Source organism: Caretta caretta, chromosome 5 (assembly GCF_965140235.1).
Source record: "Caretta caretta isolate rCarCar2 chromosome 5, rCarCar1.hap1, whole genome shotgun sequence".
In the NCBI taxonomy this organism is placed as follows: Eukaryota; Metazoa; Chordata; order Testudines; family Cheloniidae; genus Caretta; species Caretta caretta.
In genome coordinates, this window is record NC_134210.1 from 131,709,577 (window position 1) to 131,727,297 (window position 17,721).

At 41.4% G+C, this 17,721-nt stretch overlaps 1 protein-coding gene across 8 annotated transcripts in view; it reads left to right on the forward strand.

Annotated features, from left to right (window-relative positions):
• HOOK3 (hook microtubule tethering protein 3) overlaps positions 1-17,194 on the forward strand; it is a 142,980-nt gene extending 125,786 nt beyond the window's left edge. For 5 of the 8 annotated variants that reach the window (XM_048851603.2, XM_048851606.2, XM_048851608.2 and 2 more), the window contains 2 exons: positions 1,337-1,473; positions 14,065-17,194. In XM_048851603.2, the coding sequence (XP_048707560.1) occupies positions 1,337-1,473; positions 14,065-14,080 (153 nt within the window). In that variant the 3' untranslated portion in view covers positions 14,081-17,194. Of the gene's footprint in view, positions 1-1,336 lie in introns of all 8 variants that reach the window. The other 3 variants (XR_007356890.2, XM_048851604.2, XM_048851605.2) reach the window with 3 other exon arrangements.
• Positions 17,195-17,721: the final 527 nt, after the last annotated feature.

Below are 17,721 nucleotides of genomic sequence, written 5' to 3' on the forward strand. Positions count from 1 at the left end.
TCCCGTTAGTCCTCACAAAACCCCTCTGAGGGAGGGAATTACCATTCTCATTTTAGAGTTGGAGACAGAAAGGTATTGACTTGCCGCAGGTGAGTGACAGCTGGATGTAGAACCTGGGAATCCCTGATTCCAAATCCTGGACTTAAACAGCTAAACCTCCCCTCCCCTGAATAGCAGCACCCATTTGTGTTCAAAGTGTTGCCTGTTACAGATATGTCATATATGTTGGTTTGTAAATTCCATGTGGCAGAGATTTTGTTTGGCATGAATTTATGAAGTGCTGTATATAGTCTCAACAGCATGGAAATAACAATGGTCTTTTTCCTGGTCCACTCACAAGTTTCTGTTGCTCTTTTTTTCTCTGAAATGACCAGGTCCCTTTAAGGCCCCTTGTTTCCCAGGCCTTGTCTACACTTTAAAGTTTTGCCAGCATAGCTATGCCTGTTGGGAGGGTGAAAAAGTCAGATTCCTAACCAGCATAACTATGCTAGCAGAAGACCTAGTGGAGATGCAGTTAGACCAGCAAAAAAGTGCTTTTGCTGATATAGTTTATTTTGTTTAGGGACTGGTATAAAGTATACCTGCAAAAGAATTCTTCTGCTGGTATAAGCTGAGTCTGCCCTGGGATGGTTTGCTGGTACAGACAAGGCCCAAGTGGGAATGCTGCTAGTTCAGCTGGCTGGCTATTCTGCAGGTCCAGATGGGTGGCTATAGCTTCAGCTGCTTCTTCCTTCCAGGTTAGGCCTCCGTTCTTCTCCACTGCCCAGACCAGTCTCTCTCTCTCTCTCATTCTCTCAATTAGAACTGTCTGAGCGCGTGCTGTCAGGAATTTTAATTTTTAATCTCTCCCAGTCAATCAGCAGTCAGGAGCTAGCATGGCCAATTAGCTCCTGCTGCAATCATCAACAACAAACATATTTGTGTTTTCTCTCAGAACAAATTCCTACCATTTATAATATGCTGATATTTCCATGTGAGAAATGCATTGCTAAAAGTTGAGAAATGCACCTTATTTTTATTTGAAAATAACTTAAAAAAAAAAAGAGTGCCCGGGCAATGTGTGGTTGCAATGTATGCAGAAAATCATGCTCAAGTATGGGAGGGCATAACTTACTATCCTTGAAACCTTTTTGCTTGATTACTACAAACTTTGAAAGTAAAGCAGCCTTTTTACGCTTGCAAAAATACACATTTTTCACACAATTCTCTGGCAAAATGTCAAAGTCCCAAACAGGTTAGATGGTGCTGATAACGCAAAGGAAAGACAAGTGGTAAATGGACAACACGTTGAGTAGCATGCACGAATGTTCACTAATGAGTTTGTCTTTATTCACAGGGAATGACTCTGCATAAAAAAGCAGCAGAAGATAGACTGGCTAGTACAGGCTCTGGACAGTCCTTCCTGGCTAGACAAAGGCAAGCCACCAGCACAAGGAGATCTTACCCTGGTCATGTCCAACCAGCTACAGCAAGGTAGAGAAGCCTGGCCTTTAGAAAGGAATCAACCCTGTGATCCAGGCATACTTTGTTCCACGTGACGTTTCAGGAAATGCAACTAGCATCCTTTCTCTATCTTTATTCCTCGTTACCACTGTTATTTCTCATTGCAGGAAGGGGATTTATTATGATTTCTCATTGTTTTAATGCCCTCCATTCTTATTTTTTTGGAGTCGTCTTCTTTCTCTCTCTTTAAATGTGCCAAAATTTTGAAAACATCCAGAGGAGTGCTTTATTATAATGGAGTTTTTTAAATTTGTATGAAGTTGTCATCTCTTACCTAATGTCTGACATAGGCTATGTAGCAAACATACATTTTCTGTCACAAATGGTATACGTGTACCTACATGTGTTACTATCGTTTATAAGACTCTCTTCGTTGAAAGGGAATTGGTCTCCTTTTTACTATGTAGTAATCTGTTTAAAATAGCTGAAAATCCTTTATAAGAAATGCAAAATTGCTGCATAAAATTGTTATAAAACATGTTTCCTGGGGGGGGGACCCTGCCACCCTAGACATTAGCAAAGGTGCCAACTTAGCTACATCCTGTGACACCTGATGTGGAATGTTTACAGAACAAAAATGAGTTTCTCCTTTCAAGTGAAGAGGTTGCTCCTGTTCTTGGCACTTGGCATTTAATAGGGAAGTAGGATGATTTGGAGACAATTCTTTCATTCTTTTTCTCTTAAAAGGCTTCAGATCTGCTTTTATTTCTCCACTGGTATTGTCTATTGTTTGCTGCCACAGGTGAAATGTTTCAGATTGTTCTCCCCACTCTGATTGGTTGAGTATATCCAAAAAGAAAGATCAAGAAATATTTGTAATGCTTTAATGTGCTACAGCATCATTGATTTAAAAGAAGGTATTTATTTTAAAGCTTTGTAATGGTGGACTAACCATACATCAGGGATCAAGGCCCAGCTGAATATTGTTGAGGTTAATGTATTCAAATTGTCATCTACCACTGAAAGATTTATTTTTAATATGTCAATTAGGAGGATGATTATATCAATTGCCTTACTAATGGTAGCTGTGCCTTTAGACAAGTTTGTTGCTTACTCTATTGAAAACTCTGTTTGTAGTCTAATTCTTTTAACACATACCTGTCCATTTATATGTAGCATCTTCGCTGCATCTTCACTTTGATTGGTAAGACAAGTGAGTGGTTCTCACTGCTGACATTAATTTAGGACAGATACTCCTACAAAGTGCTGAGTATTTCTGAGTGTTCTGAATGCCCTAAATTCCCAATAACTTCTTGAAGAGTTGAAGATGCTCAACACCTAGCACCTCTTAGGATCAGCCTTTATGGATTTACTAGTAGGGGAGCTTCGTATGTGTGTGTTTTGTGACATCACCTTCAACATAAATCTTGCTCCTGATATAGTGTGCGTACAATCTAGTTTCTAAGTTTAAATTTTGTAAAATTATTTTAATCTCTTGCCCAATGCAAAACTTTCCTTCCTATAAATCCCTTCAAAAGTAGCTCACCTTGGCTTTTTTAAGCATTCCAAGGCATATTTTAGTCTAACCTTTTGATTTAAAATGGTCATAGGACCCTGAAGGACCAGTACACATGGATTCAAAGACAGTGACATCTGTAAGTGCTGTTTTATTCCAGAGCACATCCAACTGTTCATACCTAATCCATTTAAAAATGGCCATTAAATATATGTTGAAAGCATTTATCTTGATTCTGATTTTCCCAGCAATACAAAGAACATCTTCTGACATCCATGAGCAAAATGTTTTTCTTTTATTCCAAAGAGAGAGAAATAATTTTTTAGTAGTGTTATATGTAGAGTAGTGATCAAAAAGACTTTATAGCTGTTGTCTGCCCTCTGTACTGTGCCTAAAATTAGGTTAGGTAAGATATTTCCTGTAGTATGTGTAAAGCTAACAATGTAAAGGCAGTTCAGGCATAAACTGATATTTGCCTTCCTGTATTTTGTTGAGAAACAAAATGCTAAACAGACAAGTTTCGTAAGTGCCATCTAGCAATGTGATTATTCAGACACACGTCTTTTGTGGAGTTCAGACTGGTCACTTTAGGAACCTGTCTTGTGCATAGTGTGTGTAAGGGAGCAAGAGGTAGTCAATGTCCATGAATAAGTATGTACAGCATTTTTCAGCCCCTAGGAAGGAACCCAAGAATATTTAAGGCTTTGTTTTTATTTTTGTCTGTCAGGCTCTTCCTTTGCACCACCATCTGCCAAAATCTACTTGTGAATGAAGGGGGTTCCAAAATTGTAATGGGGAGGCTATATCTCCAAGTTTGTCTACTGAGTCCATTTAAGATTACTGTTAATTAGATGTATATCTGAAAGAAACTCCGATACAATTTCCATCCTAAAATTAAACAACTTGCTTTTGTTTTTTAGTTTTTTCTCTCTCTTTTCTGGCTCCTTCTCCCCCTCTTTGTTGCCACTGGTCCCTCGAGGTCTACTTTTTTTTTTTTGGAGCCCACTCTCTTTTTATTTTGGCCTTCCTCTTCCTTTCCCCACAAGATCAGATACTATCAGAGGTGCTTCCCATAGTTCTTTCTGAGCATCTGAGTGAAATCTGCACTATCCTGTTGAGTTTTATGCTGCTTTTACAGAGGACACTGTGTAGATAGGAAGAGCAGAGACTAACACTGAGTCTATATTTTGCTGCTGTTGTGGATAATTACAAGTTTATATGAAAACTGCCGTCACTATTTCTAATACCATAAATTAGTACTAAATAAAGTACACGTACAGTACTGCCCTGCTCACCTAAAAATGTTGCTTCCCTGATGGGAGAACTAATTTGCATTCCTGCAAGAGGTAAACACCCCTTTTGGGCAGCAACACTTTTAGCTGATAATGACAGAAGAGCTGAGCAGTCCATACGAGCCCTTTCTGGGGTTCCTAACAACTGTGGCAATGTCAGACAGGCACCTTCTTTCTGTAAGCTTTGTATTAACTAAAATAAAAGCAAACGGTCTAATGCGTAAGCAAGTCCACAAGATTCCAGACTGAGACCACTACTTTACAGTGCTGTCAAGCGGTTGGAACTTAACTTCTTTTATATTCAAGGACATGTGTGGATTCAAGCTTGTAAAGTGCCAAGCATGTGATAGTAGATACATAATAAAGAAGAATATTAACAGTCCATTTTTTCCCTAAGAATACTTAGCACTTGTGTAATGGTTTACATTTTTCAGAATGCTGTATAAACAGTAACAAACTGATTTTAAAGTTAACTTTTAGCCAAAGTGTAGCACAAAAGAGAAGTCTAATATAGAAATACACATTTATAAACGTTTTAAAATGAAAATAATACAAATAGGAAATTGCCAATTATTTTTTCACTGTATCCTTCTTGATATTAAGCAAATAAGAATCCTTTGCAATTCTAGTGTCACCAGCAGGTGACTTCAGTAATTTCTACATTCACTTTAACAAAAATTGCTAGCAGTTTTCTATTCCAATGGATTGCATTAGGAACTTTATGTTCATTAGTGTATGAAAGGGTGAATTTTTAAAATCCTGTTTAGAACTACTCTACCTGCCACTTTCTAGCATTGAGTTATTCTAGCATTCTTAACATTGAGTGGTATGTGCAAGTTGCTAAGATGCATTCAAATGATTTCTGCATTCTTTCAATATTCCTCTACATCAGATTGTCTACTTGGCAGCTTCCTGGTTGATTTGTAATAGTTTTTTTTTTTATTATTTGCTTTGATGCTTTGGCATAGATGTAGTAGTTAGATTATACTTTATCTCACCACTCCCTTTAGACAGTGACTCTGAGGAAGAATACCATGAATGTGTCTTTCCAATTTTTCATTTTCTATGAAACATACTTAGAACAACACCTGGATCTGATGCCTTAGATTGAGAATTTTTCTCTTTACTTTTACTCTTGGAGAGGATTGGGAGGAAAATCTTTTTGCACTCGTAGGGCCAAATACTTAAATCTGACTTCAAGTAGGTTTGTGTGGGTGTAAATTGAATTGAATTTGGCCCTTTATGTTTTACAATGTCTGTCATTAAAATAATTAGATCTCCCCAAAATGATTCTATATAGGACTTAGGCAGTCACATACTTATGGTGTCATGTACAGCAGTGGTTCTCAACCAGGGGTCCGGTGCCCCTTGGGCCACCAAGCAGGGCCAGCATTAGACTCACTGGGGTTCAGGGTAGAAAGCCCTGCTCACCTAAGCCCTGGGCCCTACCACCTGGGGCTGAAGCCTGAGCAATGTAGTTTGGTGGGGACTCTGTGGCATGGGGCCCCATGCCATTGCCCTGCTCGCTACCCCCTAACGCCGGCCCTGGCTTTTATAGGCAGAAAACCAGTGGCTGTGACACAGGTGGGCCGTGGAGTTTTCATAGCATGGTAGGGGGGCCTCAGGGAAAAGAAGGTTGAGAGCCCTGGTCTACAGTGTCTCAGAGACCTGGATTACTCTTGGTGAAGCCTCTTCTCAACAAGACCTAAAATGAGCTCCCTTGCACTGGACAGCAAAATGACTTTCAACCACCCTGCCTTAAAATTACTGTGTTGCCTGAAGCTTGCATGGGATTTTCCCCTTTAAACTGAAAAGGTGAATCTAATGGTCACAAAATTGAGGAATTAGATTAATAATGGTTTGAGCCAAGTCAATCCTAGCTCAGCCTTGCCCACTTCCCTGCACAGTTCTCCCAGCACACTTCACTTTTGGGAATAAAACCACTTCTCCTGCCTACCTGTCTTTTCTCATTAAAAATAGATATAATTTGGCATGATCTGGTGTGCCTGGACATGTGAGCCCGTCACATTTCAAGGGGAAAATCCTGACTGAGTCAGAAACACCCCGACCTCATGTCTGCTGAAGACACTAAGCCCCTAAAACAAGCAAAAAGTGTTGCTATATGTACGCCACTGGCTGACACTTTCAGGGAATTGGAAGGCTTCTCAGCAATTTTATTTCAGATCCTAGTTGGGTCTTGTGGGTCCTCGGCAGTGGAACTCCTCAAGCATGAGCAGTTGACATTTCTTCCCTGTCTGGAATTCAGGAAGGCAATTGAAGCTTGTTAGTGACTCTGCAGCCAAATCTAGGTGAAAACAAGAGGATTTTTTTTCCTCAGCTGAAAAAAGGGAGGAAGATCTGTTCCAAGGTATAAAACTCCAAGGAGCAGTGTGTTTTTCTTTGTAAGATTTTTGCTGCTGTTTGTGCACCGTATGAAGCAGAATACTGAACACCTGGGCTCCTGGAACTGATTTAAGTTAGTTTTTGAGTTACGGCTGACTAAACAAGAAACTCCAGAAAGGTGCTTGTTTCCCATCAGAATAAGGTTGTCTTTTTCAGCCATGCCAACCTCAGATTTTTCCCATTTGGCACAATAGATCTCTGGAGATTCACTGCAACCAGCACCATAGCTGGAGAATTTGAATGCTTCTCTTGTTTTTCCTTTCTTGACTTTAATGTTTTCATTGGAGATTGAGACATGAGTGTCATTTTTAAAATTATCAACTCATTGAATTGGACAGATGGTGACATTTAACAAATAAAAGTAGACTAGAAAGCCCTAGAAAACTCTTCTAAAAGCAATATGCATTGTTTCCCAAACTGCACTATCCTACAGGACATCAAATTAACACCTAACAGTGGATTCAAGGCAATCTAATTGTTTGATATCAAAAACAGCTGATGGGTTAGAAACAGTTCATGACGAATGCTCTACAGTCTAGGTGAAAGGCTGATCCTTTTGAAATGTATGGGCATTTTGCCACTGATCTCAGCGGGGCAGGTTTTCACTCCACATTTGAAGAGACTTGCTGAGATAATGGGGTTTCTCTAAAGTGGTTCTGCACATTGGTTGGTGCTAATGGAGAATTGGAGATTTTCTCTGCTGCTGTTCATTGTGTACGTGAAGCTACTTGGAGAACTGACAAAGGAGGCATAGCCTGACATACTATATGTTGATACCACAATTTAAAGTAAACCCCCATCTCATGGGATCACAGGAATTCTCTCTCAGTGTTGTTCTGTTGCCTCAGATTTCAAAGCGGGTTTGAGACAGCTGGTTGAAGCACTGTCCAGACAAAATGAAAGTTTTACTTTAGGGGAAGAGATGGGACAACCGGGAAATCATTTGTATTTGGTGGCAGCCTTATTTACTGCTAGGTGCTGGCGTGTTTTGCAGTTAGGCATGGGAACAATTTTTGAACAGATGCTGAAGGTTACAGTTAGGGAGAAATGGCTATTTTCATCTTCAAAAAGGTGGACGTTTCAGCCTTTACTTCCAGCTGTGGATCCTCAGGACAATGATCTTTGCTTTTGTGGTGCCAGTTTTAGGGCCACCATTGAAAATGCACTGAAAGATTGCAGCTACTTCAAAACTTAACAGCATTCAGGTGGCCTCTTCCTGGAGGAATCTTTGCTGCCCACAGTTCAGAAACTGCTTATTATTCAGCCATTATGCTTCCATGTCTTGCTAATTTATCAGCATTATTAAAAACCTGTCCTACACTGTCACTGTTCTAACATGGCATGGTAACAAAAATGCCAAAGATCTGAATTGCTGTGACAGAAATAATTACACAGGGAGATAGTAATAGAAAAGATGAGTAAACTAAATGTGGCACTCATCTTACAAAAGCAAGCAAGCACTTGCCTTACAATTGCTATCCTGCAAGTGTAACTTGAATGCCCCTAATGGCATACATTTTAAGAGAACACAGCGGGGGCTGTCCAGTGGAGTTTTGTTGGGGTTGGGGTTGGGGTTATGCCTGCTTTCATTTATCAACTTTAGTGAGAATCTGGGATGAGAGGTGAAGAACATGGTGAGGCAGAATATTTATAAAGTGATCAAGTTTCTCAAGATCCTTACATTGAAGGAGCTATTATTAATAATCAGTATTATTAATACATTTGTAGAGAGCCAAATGGGGAAGTGTTGGAAACACCAGTGAGGAAGGAAAAACGATTAGAAGTAGGAATGAGGAAGATAATGAAACGAGATTCAACATGGAAACATGCAAGATAATAAATCTGGAGAAAATATATCCAAAGCACATACTCACTGGATGCAAATACTTGGGAACGGCATAGTGTAGGGGTGATAGATGACAAATTGCAATGTGACACAGAAGCTAAAAGGGAGAGTGAGCCATCAATTCTTCACAGTTGACACTGCAACCTTTAGTGTCCTCAGCTCTTACATCATTCTGAAAAACAACATTATTTTAGCCATAAATAGTTCATCCCGCTTACAGACAATTTCTCAGATTTTCGGTGGGCTCTGACAATTTCCAATACAGAGTTCTATCCTTCAGAATAGCCACAGCCCCCAGAGTCTTTACCAAGGTTTTGTCTATGGTAGTAGCTCATATCAGATGTCATGGCCTCCTCGTCTTCCCTTACATCAGTGACTGATGCCTCGCTGTCAAATCCTGCCATGAAGCCTTTATGTCAATCTCTGTGATGCTCCGTCTCCTTTTCTCACTGTGGGTCAGCATAAATATCGAATAATCTTTTCTTACCCCTGCGCAATCTTTGAATTTTATCAGGGCAAGCTTGAATTCTCACTGCAAAGGTGTAGTTGCCCACAAATAGGTTCCAGACCATGAATGATATCATAGTTCACATCACGAGCAATCCTAGGGTAGAGGTCAAAACATGTCAGTCCCTCCTTGGCCACGAGGCCTCGTGCACCTATGTCACTCCATTTGCAAGATTCCGCCTTCATTGCCTACAGTCAGTTTGCTCCTCAAGTCACCATTCCATGAACTTCACACTGACAGTTCCCGCCAAGGTACTGTCTTCCCTCCTGAATGCACATCAATGTCCTGGAACTACAGGTAGCACGGAAGGTGTGCAAGTCCTTTTTTCCTTTCATCTGCTGTCATCATGTCCTCATAATGTCAGACAAAACTACAATGGTCTTCTACGTCAGCAAACAAGGGGGAGCGAGATCTGCCTCCCTGTCTACAGAAACAGTCCATCTCTGGAACTGGTGCATCAAGAATCAGTCACCCTATCTGCAGCCTACCTTCCGAGGATGCAGAATGTGCTCACAGACTCCCTCAGCAGACACTTCACGACACTGTGCTCCACAACATTTTCACACAATGGGGGACCCCAGGAATCTGTTCGCTTTCCAGGCCAAAAACAAATGTGCCACATTTTGTTCCAGAGGAACCCTCAGTTACCACTCCTACAGTGACGCTTTCCTTTCCTGGTCATACCAGTTCAATTATGCCTTCCTCCTGCTACCATTGCTGCCACGAGTGTTACTCAGGAACCGACAGGACAGAGTAACAGTTATCCTGATCGCCCCTTTCTGGCTCAGTCAGTTTGGTTCCCCAACTTCCTGCGCCAGTCGTCTCCCTTCCCATTACTCTCCCAATATTCCCTGTGCTCCTGAGCCAGTGCAATGTCAGGATCAGACACTCTAATCCACTAACAGTTCTCCTCAGGGCATGGTATTTGGATGGTCATCAGCCCTAGAACGGGTGTGCTCCTCGGCTGTGTGAGACATTCTCTCTTATAGCAGAAAGAACTCAACTAGGAAATGTTACCAATCTACTAGAAACACTTCTCATCCTGGACACAGCATTCTACCAAAAATTATGGGTATTCCACTCATCCTAGACTATATCCTATCTTTAAAGACATCGGGCCTCTCCCTCAGTTCCACGCTAGTCCACTTGGTGGCTGTTAATTCGTTACATCCCCCTATGGAGGGCAGCTCTATTTTTGCACACTTGCTAACCAGTTGATTCTGGAAAGGCCTGATAAGGACTTTCCCACCTCCTCAAAAGATGACACCCCCCATTGGACTTGAATCATGTCCTTTCGTTTCTAACACGGCCCTCCTTTGAGCCCTTAGCGACTTGCTCCATGTCCATTCTCTCCATGAAAGCTGCCTTTCTCATAGCTATCACATCATCTAGGATGGTCGGTGAACTTGGTGCAGTGATGACAGATCCTCCACACCTTATATTTCCCAAAGATAAAGTTTCTTTACACCTACACACCAAATTTAAAGTGGTTTTGAAATTTCACCTTCACCAATCCATTCACATAAGTGTTTTCTTCCTGAAACCACCTGCATCTGCAGAAGAGCATAGGCTCCACTCCCTAGATGGTCAGCAAACCTTGGCCTTTTGCCTACAGAGAACAAAACCATTGAGAAAGTCCTCAAGGTTGTTTGTTGATATAGAGGAGAGAATCAGAGGACATGCCATCTCCACCCAGGGAATTTTCAAATGGATATCTGATTGCATTCTTCCCTATCAGCTCTCAAACTTCCCCTCTCCAATGGGGCTATGAGCACACTAAACGAGAGCCCAGACCACTACTGTAACATCTCTTCACGATGTACTCCTCCCAGACATCTGTAAAGCACCCATGTGGAGCTCTGTACACACAGTGCAAGACATTACAACCTAGTACAAGACTCGGCTGCTAATGCCTCATTGTGGACGGTGATTCTCCACTCGACCCTACCATCCTCACCCTCCACCTGCTTCGTACTGCTGGTCAGTCACCCACAGTCGAATACAATAGGGACTATCACTTGAAGAAAAAGAAGAGTTACTTACCTGTAACTAGAAGTTCTTCAAGATATGTAAGTCTATATGTATTCCACTACCCGCCCTTCTTCCCCTCTACTTCAGATCCTGATTCGGTGGTGGCAAAGGAACTGAAGAGGTGGTTGGTTCACCCTGCCTTTCATCACCTTGGTCGGAAACACGAGGCAAGCCAGGGCGTGTGTGCAGACCAACTGACACGGCTTTCAAAATCTCCGACTCCAGACGTGTGGTGCACCTGTGTAACCCACAGTGGAATACATAGAGGGACCACACATCTCGAACCTCCAGTTACAGGTATGTAACCTCCTCATCCTCAGCTGCTGGAAATCATCATAGCTCCTTCCTAGCCGAAACAATGACACATTCCAGCAGCTGAGGATCTGCCCCTATATCTTGGATTTCTCCGGTCTTATAAGACGGTGCTGCAAAAACAAGCTGCTGTTAAAATGGTAGAAAAATTTCTTGCTGTTTAAATCTTTCCTAGAAGAAGTTGTTAGCAGATTCTTTTCTAGTAATAAAACGTGCACTATTCTAGCTGGAAGGGTAATAGCATCTCTCCCTCTCTAGGACCATAGTGTATTCTGTAACGTCCTTGGCCAGACTTTACCCGTTTTTTCAAAGGACTCCCACTAACACCTTGAAGAGTACATTGTTCTCTCCATTCTATTAATGTGCATTAGCTGTGTACCTTTATATTTCACTTAGTCCTGTTGTACAAGTAGATTTGCATTATCTCACATTCTGATGAGAGTAAAAAAACAGGATTTTCCATTTAAAGAAGTAAACTCTGATCTCAGATAGCTTTAACATTTTAACTTTTTATGGCATTACTAAAATTAATTGTTCATTTTATTATTTCCAATCATCCACACCCCAGTGTGCAGGCTCATTTAGCAGTGCTTGAGTGGATAACAATGCACCTCATCTAAGGGATGTGTTATTCAAAACACACTTTATCAATATTCTGCTTTGAATGCATTCTTTAATGCATTCCTGATTTTCTTTCACTTAATTTGTTAGTCTGTTCTCTGTTGTGTGCACTTTCCGACTTTCCTAAATAAAAAGTATTCTGGTTAGGAGGAAACAGGTGAGAAGGGAGGCGCACAGGAAGGTCATTTTGTTACAGAAATTTGAAAGAGTACAGGCAAGTCTCGTCTTACGCGCATTTAACATGTGCGAATTCAGCTTTGCACGGTCAGCAAAAACAAAACAAAAAAGAAAAATAACAATTTCAATACTGTACCTGTAGTGCGGGCGATTCCGCCTGCGATTACACTAAATGTAATTTTGACTATACACGATTTTCACTTTACGTGCTGACTACAGAACGTAACCCCAGTGTAAGATGAGACTCGCCTGTATACTTGTATTATGTGCAGCAAACTTGAGTTACTGTATTCTTTTGGCTTCAGTAGAATTAAATCATCAGCTACAGGACTTGTGCTGTAGTTATAACTTTTGAAAGAAATGTCTTAACTTTTAGTCATAAAGATATTTTCTCCAATAAATTCAATCCAGATTTTCGTGCCACAAGGAGCATTATTAGAATCAGGTACTTATCAGGGAAATTCTTAGAGGAAAAAACCAAATTCACAGAGTATGTCTTCTATCAGAGGACAGCATTTGCTGTTTACATTGTGCTGGAATTATTGAAAATCAGAATGAGCGGACACTAGAAACAAGTCTCTCTCCTATTCTGTATATTTCTGCAGTAATATCTAAAATTTGCTTTTGATCAAAAACTTATTTTACATCAAAATGACTAAAGCTTGTTAATGTAAGAATGTGACACGGGATGTGCATCAAACAAAGGCTTGCTTTGGTGCAGCTAATCAAAACTAATGCTTAATCAGAATGCTTTTATCTTGTAACACTATGTGGAATTTCTCTCAGACGAGAATGGAAATTATAACTCCATTGCCTTTTTCAATGGTTAAAACTCATGATGTGAGACAGACACCTTTTTACATCTGGAAATGTTTTTTTTTTTCACTGATCGTGCTCACAGGCAGCAAAAATGAGTGAAACTTGTGGAGGCCAATTTCATAACTATTCCTTGAGCTTCGTATGTGTCTGACAAGGCATTCTGCACTAAGGTGTTGGGTATGGCCACTTGGGTGCAGATCCCCAAAGGTATTTAGGTGCTCAGCTTCTATTGATTTGAATTAGGTACCTAAATACCTTTGAGGATCTGGGCCTTGGTCTGTTACTAGGAGTTGTACAAGACTCCATTTTAGGATGTCTAAACCAGTGGTACCAATTTCAGGTATTTTTGGAGGGGGGCAAGGGTGCAATTCCAGTTTCCCCCACCTCCTCCTCCAGCAGAAACCCCGTTCCTGTCACTCCTAGTATCTTCACCCCACCCCACCCGAGGTCTTCCTCGGCTCCAGAGTATCCCCTCTCTCTCTTACCCACACCGTGCATGAGCCTGTGCTGCCAGGACTCGCTTTCTCAACAGACTCCCCTGAGCTCCGCCGCAAAGGAACTCCCACCCCATGTGCCAAGGCACAGCACCATTTGGCCCAGTCACCTATCTGTGTGGAGTGGCAGCCTGATCAAATTTCAGCGCCGTTGTCACCATGCAGCTGGAGCAATGCTCTGGACCACTCCGGCAGCAGCCGTACTGTTCTAGTGTAGGACCACTGCTTAAAAGTGGCCAGGCCACAGCCATCCCCAGCTCCATGGCCTGTGGGGCTTTGACCAAATGCAAAAAGCTTGAGGGAGGTTGGGGACAAATGACCCTCCTCCCAGTCCCCCCAACCCTCCCCCACCCCAGGTGGCAGCGCTGATCTAAACCAAGACTAGCTTTTGTTCCTCCGTTCAGCTGTTAGCACATTAATCATATTGTGAATGCTTTTAGTCACCTTAATAAAATAGCAGTTGAAGCCCCCTTGACCTAGCTGAGCTATAACTTGACACAGCTTTACTAAACTGCTTAGAAAACACGTGTTTTGTTTTCATTTTTAACAGTAATGAAATGTTGGCTGCTTTTTAACTTTCTTCTTTATTTTTTTATTTGCAGTGATGTGGTTGCATGACCTGCAGCATTATTTATCAAACAGGGACTGTTCAGTGCATGACTTGCTTTCTGTCCAGACTGCATAACCCAAAACTTAACCAGTTCTACCACTTAAGACTCATGGCATCTGATTTCAAAGAGAGAGATCCACTTGCAAAGAAGCTTGCCATCTTGGGGAGTGGCTTTACCATCTCCCTCTTCCACCTCCCCTCCAGAATAAAGTCTCCCCAGGAGACTGGGGCCAGGGAAAAACCAGTATTCAGAATTTCTGAGAGGGTATTTGGTAAATTGACACAGTTCCCTTTCAGCACTCCGTTTTTTCTGTCTATCCACTTTGACTACTTCATTCTGATTATTAACACACAACTTTCTGCTCCATTTCCATTTGCTAAGCTAGACAACAGCTAGTCTTAATGAGGTCATAAATGTATCTTTCTGATCATTCATCTGTTAAAGCTCTTGCACATTTGAAGGCTCTGCTCTAATCAGGTTTTAATATTTAAAGTTTAAGAAAGTTTTCTTGCAGGAAAAAACTATTACGAATTGTTGTTTGACCCTCCCAAGTTCCTTAAAAAATAAGCAAGGTATATCTGCTAAGCTCCAAGCCTGGACAAACTATCATGCAATATTTTATTTACAAACATTGCATACTTTCTTAATATGTATATACACAGTAGTTTGTGACTGTTACATTTTTCTCTGTCCATTTAGCTGTGTCATCAGTTTCTTTCAGTAACATTTTTTTCTATCTGTGTACAAAAGTTAAACAATTCTAGAAAGGAACATGAATGGAGATAACTAGTATAAAATCAGTCTACACTTGCTGACTTACAGTATTATGCAAAATGTCCTTGCCAGCTTATTTGGGTTGTTTATATTTTACTTGTTCTATTTGAGTTGTCTTTTTCTTATCCCCGTTTCAGTTGTTTCATTTCTATTTGCACTAGCATGCCTGTTTCTTTGTATTATGAAGTATTGCTATAAGATTTGCAGTATGTAGACGGTATAACTCAAAATGCTTTGTTCTGCCTATATTGACTAATTTTAAAAGCTGCTTATTTAAAATTTTAAATTCTTAAATATCCACACGTTTGTATTACTGTATTTTCATTTTGTACTTGGACAGACAGCACTGGCAAGATACAAGACATGAGGAAATGCTGTTTTGTAGTATTCTAAGTTCATGTGTTTATTGTGTAGATACTGTCGTTTTAACATCTGGGACAAAGGTGAGACCTTGTAAGCCATAGTATTTGCTAAAAAGCCTCAAGAGAATCTGGAATCATTAGTACTGTACATTGTTCCGTTTGATTAGAAGTCCAGTTCTTGAGCAACCCCACGCTTCCTACCTAGATCTCAACCCTACAGAAACTTAGACATATCCTTAACTTTACTCATGAGCAAATTTAAGCATCAGAGCCTTAGGGGTAAATTGACCCTGTCTTTGTGCCTGCAAAGCACTTAGGAGGCTGGGTAGGGGCAGCACATCCCTTGCTTGCTACAGAGGGCTGCTCTGTGCACCCTCCTTTCACATCAGTACACAGGGATAGGTGGGGCAGGGCTGGAGGAGTTTTAGGCGCCCCTAGTCTCTGCAGCCTCTTCGGAACCTGTAAGGAGCATTCTGTTCAGGACCAGGTCCAACTAGCTAGGGCCTGGGCTCTCACCTTGCCCCTAATTGTCATGTGTAAGTCCCAGGCAACCCTCCTGGTCAAATACACCCTGGGTTTGATCACCCTGGAGGGAAACTGCACCAGATCTGGAGGCGGTGATGTGAGGAGTGATGCAGGGGAACATGTAGCTCACTGTCCCTCTCTCTGCCCTACAGCAATCACTGGCTCTTCTTTGGGGGCCAAAGGGAGATTAGGACTGGGGTCTCTGCAGGAGGTAGGGGAGAAAATAAGGACTGGGATGGAACTGTGTTCCTTATTCTCTCTGCTGGAGGGCAGAGGAGGATGACTCATCCCTCCACATTCCCTCTCTTGAGGGCCATGCAGGAGGTTCTTCAGTCTTATGGGATCCAAGTACTCTGCCAGGAAGGGCCCTCATCACTGCCATTGGAGAGCTGGGGGCTCATCTCTACAACCTCCCAGCCTGCTGGGGCAATGCAGTTACAGATTTCACCACCCGGGGAAGCTCAGGATGTAGGTGGAATCAGAAGTGTCACTAATCTGTCCCACACAGAGGCCTTAGGATCTGATCGGGGTGGGCCAGGCAATACTTGAACAATGCACAGCAAAGAGCCCCCTGGGCCTGGTATGTGACATTTCAGCATTAATAACCGTAGATCCCGTGCTAGGAGGTACTGTATAAACATGCCTTCTCTCCTTGTTGGGAACTGGATGAGTGGCTTTGAGCTGCGTTTTCCAACTCTGTAGTGCAGCTGGTGATGTCTTCCCCAACCGCTGCTGGATATCGATGTCTCCAGAGTTGGTAGTTTTGGGCTGGCAATGCCATTTGACTGTTGAGGGGTTAGACAGAGACTTCTGGAGTAGTGGGTCTGGGTGTGTTGGAGCTGTTCTCCCCGCCACCAGGCTGGCTGTGTAGATTAGTAGTTTACTATTCAAGCTGTTCTGAAGCCAAGGCATTTGTATCTTCCTGAAAAGTTTTTAGCTTAACATAACTGTTTGAGTCTACTCAGTGCAGTAGAGAAATGTCAGATTGAGCTAGTAACCTCAAGTAAATGTGCTGTCTTTCTTTTAATTAAGTTATCCTAGCATCTCTCCCCCAGAGGGTGATCCCAAGCATGTTTCTAATGTGTGTGTAAGAGACTGTTTTTTATTTTCTCAGTGGCAGCTTGTTTGACTGTCCTAATTTGTGTTGACCAGTTATCAAAATAACTGTTTGTGAAATTGTCAATAATATATTTTCTATCAGAGAATGGATTTCTAGAGTGTCAACGCATTAATTTCCCTTTTCAGTTCACCTATGGATTCTTATCCTGTAACTACCAGATTGTCATGGTAGTGGCATTAATATACATATCTGTAAAAAGACAAAAATACAAGATAATGGTCAGAAGAATGCAAACATTTTAATAATGTTTTTCCCAGTCAGATACAATAATGCTTCCAAGGCTACAAAAAAGTGTACAGTTGTTAAACAAGTTGTAAATAAAGGCTTATATAAAATGGAATATCTTGTTTTTCTGGTCTGTTACTGTATTAGAGAAAGTGCACAAAGTGAGGTTTCTGTTAAAATTGTGGGTTTGTTAAATCTGAAGCTGTCCTTTGTAATAAGAAGCTAGTTATGCTATATATTTTTTGATTGACTGAGATTATTAAATACAATTCAATTAAAACTTTAAGGCCTACTCATTACAGGATCTCAGACCTGGCCCTACATCCCACCACACAGGGACCTTTCTTGCCACCCTCCAGAAGCACATATCATATCTGTACAGTGTGTCTGAGTTCTGTACAAAAGGTGAACTTTGGGTAACAAGTCCATCCCCTAAAGACTGCACAGTAAAATTACAGAACAGTGAGGTAAGCGGTCATTAGTCATAGCTGGAATGCTTCACTCAACAGGTAGATTTTCAGAAATATTGGCTAGGAGGAAAAGAAAGACTTAACCATATGGGGCTTATGGAAAGCACAAAGTCAGGCATGAACTAAAGGAGGGAGGGAGAGGCCAGAGATGAAGTCAAAACTGTAAGCATGG